General features: G+C 32.8%; 2 protein-coding genes across 7 annotated transcripts in view; one reads left to right on the top strand and one right to left on the bottom strand.

Annotated features, from left to right (window-relative positions):
• Positions 1-15,132, top strand: part of LOC126808457 (coiled-coil domain-containing protein 180) — a 73,394-nt gene that overhangs the window by 32,471 nt on the left and 25,791 nt on the right. Inside the window, exon 1 of one of the 2 annotated variants that reach the window (XM_050533168.2) lies at positions 11,675-11,839. The exons of the other annotated variant lie outside the window; for it this stretch is intronic. The gene's annotated coding sequence lies outside the window, so the exon portion shown is untranslated. Of the gene's footprint in view, positions 1-11,674; positions 11,840-15,132 lie in introns of those variants that run through there. 2 annotated transcript variants of the gene reach the window in all.
• Positions 750-13,202, bottom strand: LOC126815314 (arrestin domain-containing protein 4). Of its 5 annotated transcripts, none has more exons than XM_050540895.2 (2): positions 12,881-13,202; positions 750-2,973 (listed from the first exon to the last, which is right to left on the bottom strand). In XM_050540895.2, exon 2 carries the CDS (start codon positions 2,903-2,905, stop codon positions 1,706-1,708), a length of 1,200 nt encoding a protein of 399 aa, XP_050396852.1. In that variant the 5' UTR covers positions 2,906-2,973; positions 12,881-13,202; the 3' UTR covers positions 750-1,705. The 5 variants fall into 5 exon arrangements, with proteins under 5 accessions (XP_050396852.1, XP_050396844.1, XP_050396870.1 ...); XM_050540887.2 differs by lacking the exon at positions 12,881-13,202 and adding an exon at positions 11,462-11,681; XM_050540913.2 differs by lacking the exon at positions 12,881-13,202 and adding an exon at positions 10,980-11,072.

A 15,132-nucleotide genomic window follows, 5' to 3' on the forward strand; every position in this document is an offset into this window, starting at 1 on the left:
ACCACCATACTGGTTGTTCGTAGCTAACTCTTGCTCCTCCATTTTTAGCTTAAATCAAAATAAGGCTGAACTGTTCTAATCTATTTAATATCGGAGAAATCCGATGCCATCGAAAGTTGATTATGGCCTGGATAAGTTAATTAATGTCTAATTAATAATTTAGAAAACATTTCAGACCTAACGAAAGACCTGCAATAGGCAGATTTAGCTCTTGCATAATGTATTTTTAAACATACATTATGCAAGAGCTAAATCTGTCTATTTAGGCTTCAGATGTTATAGAAATTATAAATTAGATCTTTATTTAAACAAGCCCAAAATCAACTCTGTAGACCCACGGATGGCTCGGCTACAGCTCAGATTTAAATAGGATTTCACTTATTGATTAAATCAAATATGGCGCACCCTGATGAGAATACATCAGTTAGATCGAGGCTAAATGGTAGAGCGTTTCCGCATGCCATTGAAAACTTTACTTGATAATCGAGATATGTAGGTGGAGTTAACGCCTGTCAATCAAACAATCGACCAAGGTTAAGGCACATTTCACTACCATTTTAGTCAAATATAACAACGATGATAACTATGTTCAGAATAAAGTAATTTGACTGAAATTTTCAATATATTCTTCTTTCATCTTTCATCATCTTTCATCATCTACTTTTGAACTGTTATAGCAAGAATGGCCAACTCTCTATAAAAATCCCCCATGTATCTTTAAGTGTTGCAATTATTTGTGCTAAACGAAAAACTGTGATAAATTTAATGTAAAAATGAAAATAATTAATATACAATAAAATGTGATCATGTTTGACTCTCATGTCTTGGCACTGATTGGACCATAATTCATTTTTTACATGCAAAATAATTTAATATTTACTAAAACTTCCAATATTTCATTAAGCTTTATCCAAGTTCTTCCCAGTTAAAACTCCATGAGTGAATTATTAATATTGCTAATCCATTATATGGCTACTATGTCCCAGTAAAATCTCCATGAGTGAATTATTAATATTGCTAATCCATTTATATGGTTACCAGAACATAAAACACGAACATATATCAAAAAATCCATGGAGTGTCACTAAATAAATATGAATGTTGATAATTCAATCCTGTATAACCTTCACAAGAATGGAATCCACACAAACCACTTGGTTGTGTTATGTTGAAATTCATCACAAATTCTGATCATGATAATACAGGTTTATTTTATAAATCAGATGGTGTAAGCAATGCCACATAATTAGATGGTGTAATCAATGCCACATAATCGGATGGTGTAAGCAATGTCACATAATCGGATGGTGTAAGCAATGCCACATAATTAGATGGTGTAAGCAATGTCATGTATTTAGATGGTGTAAGCAATGTCATATATTTAGATGGTGTAAGCAATGCCACATAATTGGATGGTGTAAGCAATGTCACATATTTAGATGGTGTAAGCAATGCCACATATCGGATGGTTTAAGCAATGCCACAAAATCAAAAACTCTAACAGTAGTGGGAGTAGTAAATGAAGGGAAAATACAGTGAATGTTTGGAAGTGTTCATACTCCATATTTTATTCCTATAAAATATATTGAATCACTTATCCTCTCGGAATATCTTCACAATTTAATCAATTTCAAAAACACACTTTAATACCATTTGTCCATTTCAGTTCCGGTCATTTTGATTTTGGAATTAAAATAAACTATTCTCATAGTTTTGTACTTTCCATTATTTCAACCCGATCGCTCTGCTGTCGAGATCGTTTTCTGATTTTCATTTCCTCTGGATATTTTCCGTTATTGTTCAAAAAGGAACCTTGTCTGAATAATGGATTTGATATTGCTGAGTCGCTTCGTAATTCAGGAATCACTCCCCCGTGCCAGTTATTGATGTCACGATCTTCATCAATGGCGATTTGCTCGGAATCTAATCCTAGTCCCTTATCGCGTACAGTCCATTGACTATTAACCATCTTATTCATCGTCTGTTTATCTGGAAGTTCAAGGCCGTCTGGATGAGCGCCAATCAAGAGAGGACTTTCCAAACAAATTTCAGCGCCTCCAGATATCTCCACACGGAACTGAAAAGTATACGATATCTCAATGATGTCACAATGCTCTAGACGAGTTTCTGGAATATACGGCGGTACTGTCAGACGTGAATGCAGCCAGCGTCGACCCTCATTTTCTCCCATATTTGTTTCATCTTTCTTACGATTGACGATTTGACTGAAAGTTACAGTTTTCTTGTCGGCGTGATATCTGCTATTCATAACAATGGCAGCCTGGATCAAATTAATGCGTCTTGCACTGCGATTTTTTACTTCAGCATGTATAAAAATATCCTCACCAGGAATTCCTCCATGTTTGTCTGCGCCGGCTTCGACAGATATTTTGCCTAATGAACATCCCTTCAACACCCGTTTCGATCCTTTTAACAAAATTGGTGATTCTATCGATGCAGGTAACGGTCTTTTCTGTAAAACCAGAAATGGTTCACTAGTTATTCCTGTGTCGTTTGATTTGATGCCTTGAACAGTTCCTTTAAGAATATACGTAACACTTCCATATTTTCCTATAAAAGATGAGGGAAGATTTTCCGGCAGTTGATACTCGAACGGGAAATTCTTACTTCCTGATGGAAGACTTAAGGGACGACCACTGTTGGCCTCAACAATCATGGACGACGAGTCAATATAAGTTTCCTGGGCCTGATGGACATCGCCGGTTCTGTCATCTTCAAAGCTTACATTTCCCTCACCATAAATACTGAGGTATACGGAACGAATAAGTGTTGGACGACGTAACATCACACAGATATATCCACGAACTATTTCCCCTGGTTGGTATTGATATTGTTCATCTATATCATGTTCGAGAGAAATATTTATACTATCAATAGCAGACATGTTGATTGTGAAGACTTCTGCTAAATTTATTATTCACAGGGAAGTATCATCATTGTTGTATACAGTATCTGAAAAATAAGTAAAAGAAAATATTTTAATTTTTAGCAGAAAATTAATGTTTGTGATCAAATTTAACAACCAGTAATTCTGAAAAATAAATAAAAGTACACTTTAGCAAAAAATTAATGTTTGTGATCAAATTATAGAAAAAAAAAACGTTTTTGATCAAATTTGAGCAAAGCAAACCGTTTTTAATCAAATTTGAGCAAAACAAAACCGTTTTTAATCAAATTTGAGCAAAACATGATGTTTTTATTAAAATTTGAGCAAAACAAACCGTTTTTAATCAAATTTGAGCAAAACAAAACCGTTTTTAATCAAATTTGAGCAAAACATGATGTTTTTATTAAAATTTTATCAATTCTGCATATAAAGAAGAAATCAAAATAACCATTAAGTGATCGATATATCCCATATCCTGTAAATATTATGCAGATGCATCTTTATACCTTGATTCTATTTCAAGTTTAGATATGTTGTAACCTCCTACCCAACTACGGTACTGTCTTTATGTGTTACACACACTTTTTTTTGTATACATACAGATTATTATGTGTATAGATGTATGTATTTGATAACTCTTTGTTGTGTACATATGGTAAATATCCCTCAATCATGTCATGTCATAAAAAATAAACATATTTTTTAAATAAATAAAGATACACGATAGTCTTAGGTAGCCGTCCTAGATTACTCTCTCGTTTTTATGTAGACTTTGCAGGCTTAAGTAAGACGCTTATTGAATATCAGTAAACACTGAAATATACAACATGGGGGATGGCCGAATGGTTAGAGTGTGAACATTGTATCATATGGTCTGTCATTGAGTCAACTGGCATGGTTTCGATTCCCTGGTTGTACGTGACAAGGAGTAGGGTCGTCTGTCAAACCTCATGGGTTTTCTCCGGGTCCTCTGGTTTCCTCCCACTGCTAAAGACTCCTATGCGCAGGCGAATTATGGAAATAAAATTGAACCATATGTTAGTCCCGAAATGACCTAGTTTGTGTCGAGTGGACATTAAACCCCATTTCTATCTCTGAAATATACAAAACTGAAATATTATGTATATACTTCTGTTTTGTAAGCATAACAGATTTTAGAAAGGTTAATAATATAACAATTTTAAGCCATGAATATTTTTTTTAATATTTCTACTTGTTGTAGCTAGTATTGTTCTATTATTCGCAATGTCTGTAATCATAACAGATTTTAGAAAGGTTAAATATAAAATTTAAGCCATGAATAGTTTTTTTTTAAATATTTCTTCTTGTACTTGTAGTTAGCATTTTTATGTTATTCACAATGTCTGTAATCCTTTCTAGAAATAAGATCAAAACAAATTGTTTCCCATTCAATTCAACCAATGAGTCGGAAACCAATAAAAACATATATAACTAGGGAGATATAAAACTTGCATGAACGGCCTGGAATTAGCTAAGAATGAGGAAAATTTCACAATTTGCTTGTTCAAAAATAAAACCGTTAAATATCTAATAAGAATGAGGAAAAATTCAGATGTCGGCAGCTTCACAAAACCAACTGATCCATATCCATGACACTAACTAGAGAACACAATGGCACTGGTTACTCCCTTAAATTTCTTAACCAAGTGTGTAAAATTACTAAGATGATATTTATTACAAACTCAGTAACACTATGTTCTTCCACATGGTTAAAATACCTTTGTATTTACCTATGATTTACCTTTAATTACAAAGTGTCATAAATAATAACACGCAGCATCACTCAACTGTATAGTTTAAAATTTAACTGTCTGGAAATCAGTTGAATACAAACAAATAATATCAAGTCGATCTTGACTGGTTCAGTATCAAATCATTACATATTTGCAATTTTGGATCTCGGTAATTTTTTAAGTTGAAAATTAAAGAGAATAGGTGAAACTCAAATTGAATTTATGAGTACAGGGGTAAATAAACAGAACAGGTGTATTGCACAATAACACCCCTCTAAATGCAAAACAAGGAGTGTTTATCGACATTGTATAACATGCTGTTTTAGGATTTTAAAAGAAATTACTAAAACAGAGGGGTGTTATTGTCCAATCGACAGTGGCTAATTGACCAATCAATACGCAAGATTCACCATTAAGCATGTTACAATTCTTTGTAAGTTCTCCATGAATAGGTATACAGTAACTGAACTTTGTGCAAGGATATGGTGAAATTTGCATTGTATTCATGGGCATAAAGGACAATTTCAGATGCCTTTTAACTCATCTGAGTACTTGTTTATTACATATAAATGTAAACTTAGAATTAATTTGATATTGTGGGGTGAACTGTATTGCTTTGTACTTTCCCCAAAAAAGGATTACGGAAAGTCAACTCTGTGCCAGTATATGTGGGTCTGCCTTAAATTCATATCAAGTTTATTCACTTACAAATGTATTGTAATTTGAACAAAACACACTTCTTCTATATATGATTCAAATTGAGTTATTAGATAGCTATTGTTAAACACGAACAGGAATGTGAATCCTATTGCTGTTTAGACCATATTGATATACCCAGTGTAATCCAACCGTAAATAGAGGAAGGAATATTCAAAAGGACCTAATGTATTGTATAATAATATACAGATAGTTTTATTCTAAAAGACCAAAGTAGTGTTTGTAAGATCCAGCACATGTATACAGTTTTTTTTCTAAAAGACCAAAGTAATGTTTTGTATGATAATTCAGGCAGTTATTCGAAAAGGACCCAAGTATTTTTATTCCAAAAGACCTTTTAATAATGTTTGGTATTGAATCAAAGCCTCAAGATTATCTTATGTTGATGTTTTCATTTTGTTTTCTTACGAAGCTTGAATAATCAATTGGAGTACAGTTAGTATGGATTAACAAGTATGCCATGCTTCCTGTATGAAATATACCTCAATATCTTTCAAACTAATCCCTCATATGTAATGTACGAACAAATTGTCACTGATACCTGAACCACCTGAATGTAATTCTACCTAATTATTCACTGAAATTTTTTATCAATAAAAAGATACCCCCAACTGTTGGTTCTGTTACCTATTGTATATATCTGGGGTCTTGTTTCACGAAATTTTAACTAAGATTAAATCCAAATTTTAGTAATTGGATTGGATAATATTAGATTGATTTTAGTGCTTAGCTAATCAAAATTGAAGTATATCTACTAAAATTTGGATTTTATCTTTAATTAAGATTTCGAGAAACAGGGCCCTGAATCTTGCTCAATATGCTCCATAGACTAATTCTGAAAGTAAGTCAACCATGTACAAATATTACTATAAGTTAGTCAACCATCCTAAAAATCCCAACATATATCCATTCAACCATATAAAACAAGTTCAGTCTGGCTTCATAAGATAAAAACTCGGTGTTATGTTGTAATCTCGTTCAAATATCTGAACCCTGATAATCTTCTGATCTCTTAAACTATGTGACTTCGCAGTTCGTCCGACTTAATACAATTGTGTCCTGTGTGTTTCTACTTATACCTAGTTTCAATTTTTATCTTTAGGAACATCTATATTAAAATGTTGTTTCCTTTTTTTTTTCGAGGAAAAAATTAATTTGAAAAATGGTTACTCTTGTCAAAAGCATTTATAGCTCTAGATTGTTCGTTTAATGGGGTACAAACACAAACGATAACAAGAGCTTGGGTTACAAGCAAACCTGGAAATATGACACATGTTTGGAACAAATTCAGCTTTCAGGCACAATATCTCAGGTGCCATTTCATTTTGTATGTCCCACAAAAAGTTCAAAATACCAGGAAGTAGTTAATTTGTTATTTCACGCCTGACAGTTTATCAGATACATCTAATATTTTTATTTTCAGACCAGGCCCCGAGTTCACAAGACATCCTCAGACTTAAAGAATTTACTCAAAATTGGTTCGCCCTATTTTAACTAAAATATAGACCTTTATAAAACTTTTGTTATTTTAATGTACGGTATTAAATATAACATTAAGAAACTATGTGCAAAGTTTTGTGTTTCTGGATCAAAGATATTTCTCATAAACAGTGATTGAAAGTTGAGTAAATCCTTAACTTCAGTCTGAGAATGCTTTGTGAACTTGGGGCCTGGTGACAATAATTATCATTTCAAGTAAATTTCAACTTTAAAAGTTTATAATCTACCTTTTCTGACACTCAAATCTGATCTATATTCCATTGAAACTTTCCCATCCTTAACTGTCCACATAATCCTGTAAACTGAACTGAACCGTTGTTTGTTCGTTTCTGTGGTTTTACGTCCACTCCCACCAATAACTGAACCAAAACCTACAAACTATAGAAGTATCTCTTCTAGAAGCCACAGAAGGATATTTTTTTTCTCACTGGCTTATTTAAATAAATGGATTAGCTAATCCCAGTCCAGTTTGTGATCACAAGCCTCTTGTTTGTTTCAGGAACTTCAGAGGAGCATTAGGGAGCTAATCTGTTATAATCGCGTCAGTTTTTGTGTGGAGTTTAGGAGCTAGGTGGGAGTTGTTGTGATAGGGATTAGAAGGGATTAGTGTTAATTCAGTCCGTCAATTAGGGTATTATCAGCTTGGTTAGTTAGATAGATTGACAGTAATGGAGTAAACTTAACGATCTTTAGTGATGTTATAATAATAGTCTTGATTGAGCTGTTTCTCTTTTAATTACACTAATTCTTTCAACTGACAATGTAGGTTTACTAATTTTATATGTAGCCAATCAATATGTGCAGATTTTTGTTCACGATCGAATGTTGAAGTGATGTTTTAATATGCAAGAACTTTTTTAGGTTTTACCATTATTTTTATAACTCCTTGATATGCAGATAACTTTAATATCATGTATTGGAGGTTAAATTTGTAATAAACAACAATTACAAGTTAATTAAAAAAAACCTATATTTGGAATTGTTAAAAGTGGCATATTACTCAAGCCTGGATATAACAGTTTTACATGTGCCTGACAAAACGTCAGGCACTAATGAAATAGTACCTGACATTTTCAACTTGGTGCCAGACATGTATTAATAATATCAATAAAAAAAAATACAAATCAGTGCCAAGGACAAAATGACAGGCACCAGAGGTTTTGTGACTGACAAAGCCAAAATCTGTGCCTGACATTGTCTGTGACAGGTGCCTTATTTCCAGGCTTGCATATCACATATAGAGGGAACGGGGTAAATATATTTTAAAAGACTCATAATTTGTAATACTGAATAAAATTAAACCATTTTTTTAAACAGATATTCCCTTTAGAGGTTCAATTTTCACAATATTGTAGTCTTCAAGGCATTTAAAATCCCTTCAATTGTGTCAGTGGCTATTTATTAGGGTAGTTGTGGTCCGCAATTATATATACAATCTTAAATGCCTTCAAAAACACTAAACCATTGTGTATTTTTACGAAAATTTGATGGCCCAAAATATTTGTGAGTTTTGAAGAGCATCAGTAAGCTTGTAAATCTACCACTATTTACACTGAAATTAGTATAAGTTTATTTTTTAAGATATGAATTAGGAAGCTTTTTTCTCAAGGTATAACTTCATTGATGGTAAATATGATGTCATAAATATTTTATTATCAGAGTTAAATTGTCTTCAGGCATTATATGTCTTTATATCTAGTTGATAACTTGTAATGTCCGCCAAAACTACCGTGAAATTTGTTTTATCAAATAAAATCTATGCCTTGTAAAACAATAATTAGTTGATACACTGTATTACACGCCTTTACAGTCTTATTTTTATCATATTAAATAATCAGGGGTGATATAAGTCCTCGAGCTATCGAGAAATCGGTCATCTGAGCAATAGTTTAAGTTCTTTTCAGATGATTAACTGTACTTTATTGTCTAGACTCAAAAAGTTGGTGAATTTGATTGGCAGAAATTCATGAATTAAATGTGAATTACGTACAGTACTTAAAGATACATTATGGGAGATTAGATAAAGAGCTAACAGTTCTCACTATAACTGTTAAAAACTAGATAATGTGAAGGGAATTTGCTGAAAATTTCAGTCAAATTGGTCCATTTTGAACCGAGATTCTGAATTTTCGGCCTATCCTCGATCATCATTACTGAAGTCAGTACGATAAAAAAACATAGTCTTGATTATATATTTCATAATTAAATTATGAATGGAAGTCGAACAGCAAATCGGAACCTAATCCAATAAATATCGCAGGCTAGCGATGCCATCGAGAGTTGATTATCGTCTGGATAGGTTAATTAATGTCTAATTAATAATTTAGATAACATTTCAGGCCTGCAATAGGCAGATTTAGCTCTTGCATAATGTATGTTTAATATGTGATCATCAAATTAAATATTGTATTTTTGGCTTAATGGGCATACACAGGGGGAGAAGGAACTTGTGTCCTATTGTCATAAACACCTCTTCCCTTACGGTACTCTGCAAAAGAAAAAACAATTTTCATCTCCCACTCCAAAATAATTTGTAAGAAATTGATTTTGTAAGTGGCATTTAGTAACTGAATGAGAATAACACATGATACAATTATATGCTTGATAAAGACGGGAGAACCCTTGTTGAAAGGTCGGTGAAATAAACTCTTCAAGTAACTTGTATTCCATGTATAATTGTGTCATGTGTTATAATTTATAAGAAGACAACAGGATTGATATCAAGTTATTCAGTGTTCAATTATTTTTCTAACATCATTTTATGATGATAAACATTCATAAATTGGTACCAGTTACCATTTGGAGACTCCAAAAAAGAATTGTAGGAGATCATCAAATTCTAATGAGAGCTTCTATTTCTTTCATTTATAACTTCATGTGTGTATTAAAAGAGAAGAAAGAAATAAAAAAAATATAATTGATATTGTGTCACAATCTTTTTGATCACTTTCTAAACATCACAACGTATTCACAGACGAATCAATCATACAGTCTTTAATAAAATAATTGATATTATTTGTTAATATTATATAACTTTAAACATTAATCACTTATTTAAAAGGGAATATAAGCTTTATATGTAACCATCACACATTTATGTCAATTGATTATATCGATAAACATCAATTTAATTGTATGAATATTATTAGAATTATTAGTTACAGCCTAAATAATGTACGTTAACTCTTTTGATTTTATGAATAGACGTTGCCTGGGGTAATTACATCTGTTAAAAACTTAACTCCAGTGTAAATATTGCCTCATTTGACTGTGTCCTTTTGACGAAAAGAAATATTTTTTTCAAAATAAAGGTAATATTTTTGAGTGTACTTATTCAACACTATACCCACTTCTGTCTATGCAATGATATGAATTGCTGTGTCACACCTAATAGGTAAATGAAATGAAATGAAATGGGGTTTAACGTCCTACTGTTCTGCACCGACTGGGATAATGGAGATGGGCATAGGCCATACAGTGTGCTATGAGGGAAATTTTGCCCAGGCAGCAGCATTAGGGCCTACTCTTATGTTCTTATAATAGTATAATAATATGTTACTATTATCTTTTTAACAGTGTTAGATATCCATGTATTAAAAAAAGTATACTGATATGTTACTACTACCTTTTAACTTCTATGTCCTTTTTACTAAAATTATTCACCATATATTTTGGTGCAATATAGCCCGGTTAGAGCTGACCTACCCTAAAACCCTATTTCATTCATTCATTCCTCTTTACTAAAACAATATCCAAGACTAAAACTAGGACAGTATATCATTCAAATAATTTCTCAATATTTAAGTTTGATATCCACTTGACAAAATATATCCAAGAGTAACTCTAGACATTAAGATCATTTACTTGGACAGGCGACCCTACTCCTTGTTACGTACAACCGGGGAATCGAAACTCTGCCAGTTGACTCAATGACAGACCGTATGATACAGACTGCACGTATTAACCATTCGGCCATCCAACCCTCCTACTTCTTGAATAATAAGCCATAGATGATGATCTGATAAGATTTAATTTTAATATCCACTTCAAACAAATGATACCCACAACTAACTGTTTCATGAATGATATCCAAGACTTACAGTGGGAGAATGGTCTATCAATTACTTGTTGAGAAATTCAAATAAATAATTCCATAATATATAAGTTTTGTATTTTATCCACTTGACAAATAAAATCCAAGACTAACTCTAGATAATATATCACATAAATAACCTCGTAACATTTATATTTTGTATCCACTTGACAAAAATGACATGAAGACAAACTGTACACAATATGTCATTTACTTGTTGAGAAATTCACATAAATAACCTCATAATGTTTAGGATATCCGCTTAACAAAAATGATAATATGCAAGATAGACTCTACACAGTGTCATTAACCCATTAAACATCACCTGAGTATTTTAAAAGACGAAAATGATAATGTGCAAGACAATAAACTCTACGCAATGTCATTTTACCTATTACCTGTTGTAATCTGATATTCAGGTTAACAATTGCCAATGAATAAATAAAACACCTGAGTATTATTGAAGAAAAAAAATGAACTAAATATTACCTGTTCTAAAATTGATATTCAGGTTACCAGTTGCCAATGAATAAATATATCCTATAGATTGTTTAAAGTTTTGACTTCTTAAATCCTGTGACTGGTCAAATGACAAGAAAGCTTGGAGTGTTGTCAGTATACACTCTCTGTCTTCTGTGACACTCACTCAACTATAATATATAGCAACCAGCAAAGACACCTCAATGCCACTCAGTTGCCGTTCAAGCACGAAGCTATTTTAAGATCCGAAACCTGTTTTATTGTATGGTTGGATATAATTGTATGAGATAGGTTTTTTGTTCCGCTTGGTGTAACTTGATAAGAAAGGGACTAGGATTTACTAATGTGCTGTATATAGGATACAATAGTCTATGGCCCCACCTACAGGTAAAACTATACATTCATCAAGTGTACTGTGGATATGATTTATTAAGTGTCCTATCACTACACCCGCCACAACATTCTTCCGTTATACCACAACTGTGGAAGCGGACATTAAATAAAACAGGATTTAACTTCTTACTTTTCTTTTGCAATCTGATTAAAACACAGGGCCCTTATTCACGAAAACTTAAACTAAGATACAATCGAAATTTTAAGAAATACTGCAATTCGATTGGCTGACCAATATGCAAATTGGATATATGCAAATTGATTTTACTGGTCAGCCAATCGAATTGCAGTATTTCTTAAAATTTTGATTGTATCTTAGTTTAAGTTTTCGTGAATAAGGGCCCTAATCTTATTTCAGTTAATTTTTTTATAGTTCAAAATTTCATTTTACTTGCTTTCACAACACACTATGATCTGGAAGATTTGTTAAATAACCCGCGTTCTGGTTGAAGTGAGGGATTAGCCAATGAAAAGTTCGGTTGCGGGTATCCCAGTAGAAACATCAACACTGATTGGTTAATCAAAAGTCTGATGTCATAGGGTCATATTGATTTAAATTGACAAATAATTTGTGTTTAAATGTCGAAGACTGTGGATGATATTGAGTTAGTCTTTGTTACTTTAAATTAAAGTTCTCTACATACCATCATAGTTCATCACTTACGATAAAGGTCCCTACTTACAATAAAGATTAACACTTACCATATAAAAATCAACACTTACCATAAAGTTCCGTACTTGCCATAGAGTTTTCAAGATCAATACTTACCATAAAGTTCACCATATACCATAACGTTCCACACATGCCATATAGATCAACACTTGTCATAAAGTTCACCATATACTATAAAGATCAACACTTACCGTAAAGATCAACACTTGCCCTAAAATTACCCTTAAGATCAACACTTACCCGAAAGGTTTTATACTGTGCCATATAAGTCTACCTATCAGTAATTGTCGGTAGGTACATAAAATAGTGCAAGAATATGGCAGCGAAATGACCTCACAAGTGCTTGACAAAAATTACTTTACCTTTTTAAAGTTCACCTTTATGAATAACCATGCATCCTTGTCATGAGCATCATTTAACCACTGTACTTAACAAACCACAGTTTCACTTTTCTAATCCAATGCTAATAAGAATGCTTTATGAGCCAAACTAGTTGAAATGTCAGAAGCAATTTATAATGTTTACTCCTCTCCATTATAAATGAAAGTAGATATTAAATTATGACATATTGCCGTGTTGTTGTTGCCATGACAATAAGTGAATATATAAAATCAATCAGTGGTGAATATCAACGGTGTTTATTGATCCCTGGGTAATTACGATGTGTTGAATAATACGACTATTGATTTGATTTATAAGGATTAAACACTCGTTCTGTTGACATATTTCATCATGTTGTTTTCTTTGTGTGTCACTTAGCTGAATGCTAAATGATAAGGCCAGCTCAATTTTTCGTCATAGGTCAAGAGATTTAAACAGGGCTAGCACTAATCCCGACCTCAACCTTAACCCTGGACCTAGCCCCAATGGTTATCCTAACCCTAAGCTACAATCTCGCCAACAATCACATTCCCTAACCTCATTTACATCTCGGCAACCTTGACAAAAATTGAGCTGGCCTTAATAAATAGATTTAGCCCTGTTGAGTTACTGTAGGTGTATTTCTGGGTAATGATCTGTCAAGTTTCTGGTCCCGATTTCACAAAGCATTCTCAGACTTAAGTTGAGAATTTACTCAAAATTGTTTACCTTAATTTAACTAAAATATAACCCGTTATAAAACTTTTGTTGTTTTGATTTATTAAATACATCAATAAGAAACTATGTGCAAAGTTTTGTGTTTCTGGATCAAAGATATTTCTCATAAACAGAGATTGGAAGTTGAGTAAATTCTTAACTTAAGTCTGAGAATGCTTTGTAAAATCGGGGCCTGATCTTACCGGTACTTACTATTGTTACATGGGAGTGGTTGGCCGAATGGTTTAAAGTGTGTGCGTTAGATTATAAGGTCCGTCATTAAGCCAAGTGACACTCAAATATATGTTTAGGAGAGAGTGAGGGAGAAATGGGGTTTAATGTCCCCTCAACACAAACTAGGTCATTTCGGGACAAGCACATGGTTCAATTTTATTTCAATAATTCGCTTGTGCTTATGTGTCTTTAGCAGTGGGAGGAAACCAGAGGTCCCTCAGAAAACCCACGAGATTGGACAGGCGACCCTACCCCTTGTCACGTACAACGGGAAAATCGAAACCACACCATTTGACTCAATGGCAGACCTTATGATAAAGTGTGCACATGCTAAAAATTTGGCCATCCAACCCCCCTGTATGTTTAGGAATTTTAGTTAAGTTTATGCAGCATTATGCTACACAGATTTGATTTATGGTGTATATTTTTATGTAGAATTGTCATAAATAGAAATTTTTACGACAATAACACCTGTAAAAAAAGTATACCTGGATGTAGTGGATACAGTGTAATTAAAATAACATAATATTTTCTTTCCATTTATTCGGATGCGGTCTCCATTAATCTTTAAAGTCATGTTTAAGAAAAGATATGTCTACTATTAATGGTTAAATTTGTCTAAAATTGACAAATTATGGGAAAATTTCCTTCATGGTTTCATTTGATCGTGAACTTTGATCTACCCCTGACATGATATATTAGAAATTCAGGAAATATTTCTTTTTAGTATTACCCCAGTTGCATTATGGCTTTGACATACATGTATATTATTCAATAAAAAAAAGTTTCTTACAAAACTGAATATGTTATGGTCTCACATTCTTGCTGTGTAAAGTGCTGATTCTAGGGCTCCATACCTGATAGTACTAATTAATGCTTTATAGCTTTGATGAGACTTGATTTCATTCCATAACCAATTCAAGAACGCCTCTAAAAAATAATGTATTTTTCAAAATGTATATTAATGCAGGTACATGTATATATAATAGGCTAAACTACATGGTACTAACTATATTTAAAAAGATAAAAAAGATTTAATGAACATAAAAAAAAGGTGTGGGGCGGTGGGCAAAGAAAGTATGCTGGCTATGTAAGAGATGGCACTCGCTTGAGCCTGCAGTGCATTGTCCCAAGGCATGAAACCATTCTTCCTATGGGGGTTGCAGGAATCAAATTACCCTCTAGAGGGGTAAGACAATTGTAGAGCGCCACCTAGAAGGCGTGGCTAAAGAGCCCACAACTTGATAAATTAAACTTAATTAAAACCTTAATTAACAATTTATAACTAACGTTTTGTATTAAT

Source organism: Patella vulgata, chromosome 1 (assembly GCF_932274485.2).
Source record: "Patella vulgata chromosome 1, xgPatVulg1.2, whole genome shotgun sequence".
Classification (NCBI taxonomy): domain Eukaryota; kingdom Metazoa; phylum Mollusca; class Gastropoda; family Patellidae; genus Patella; species Patella vulgata.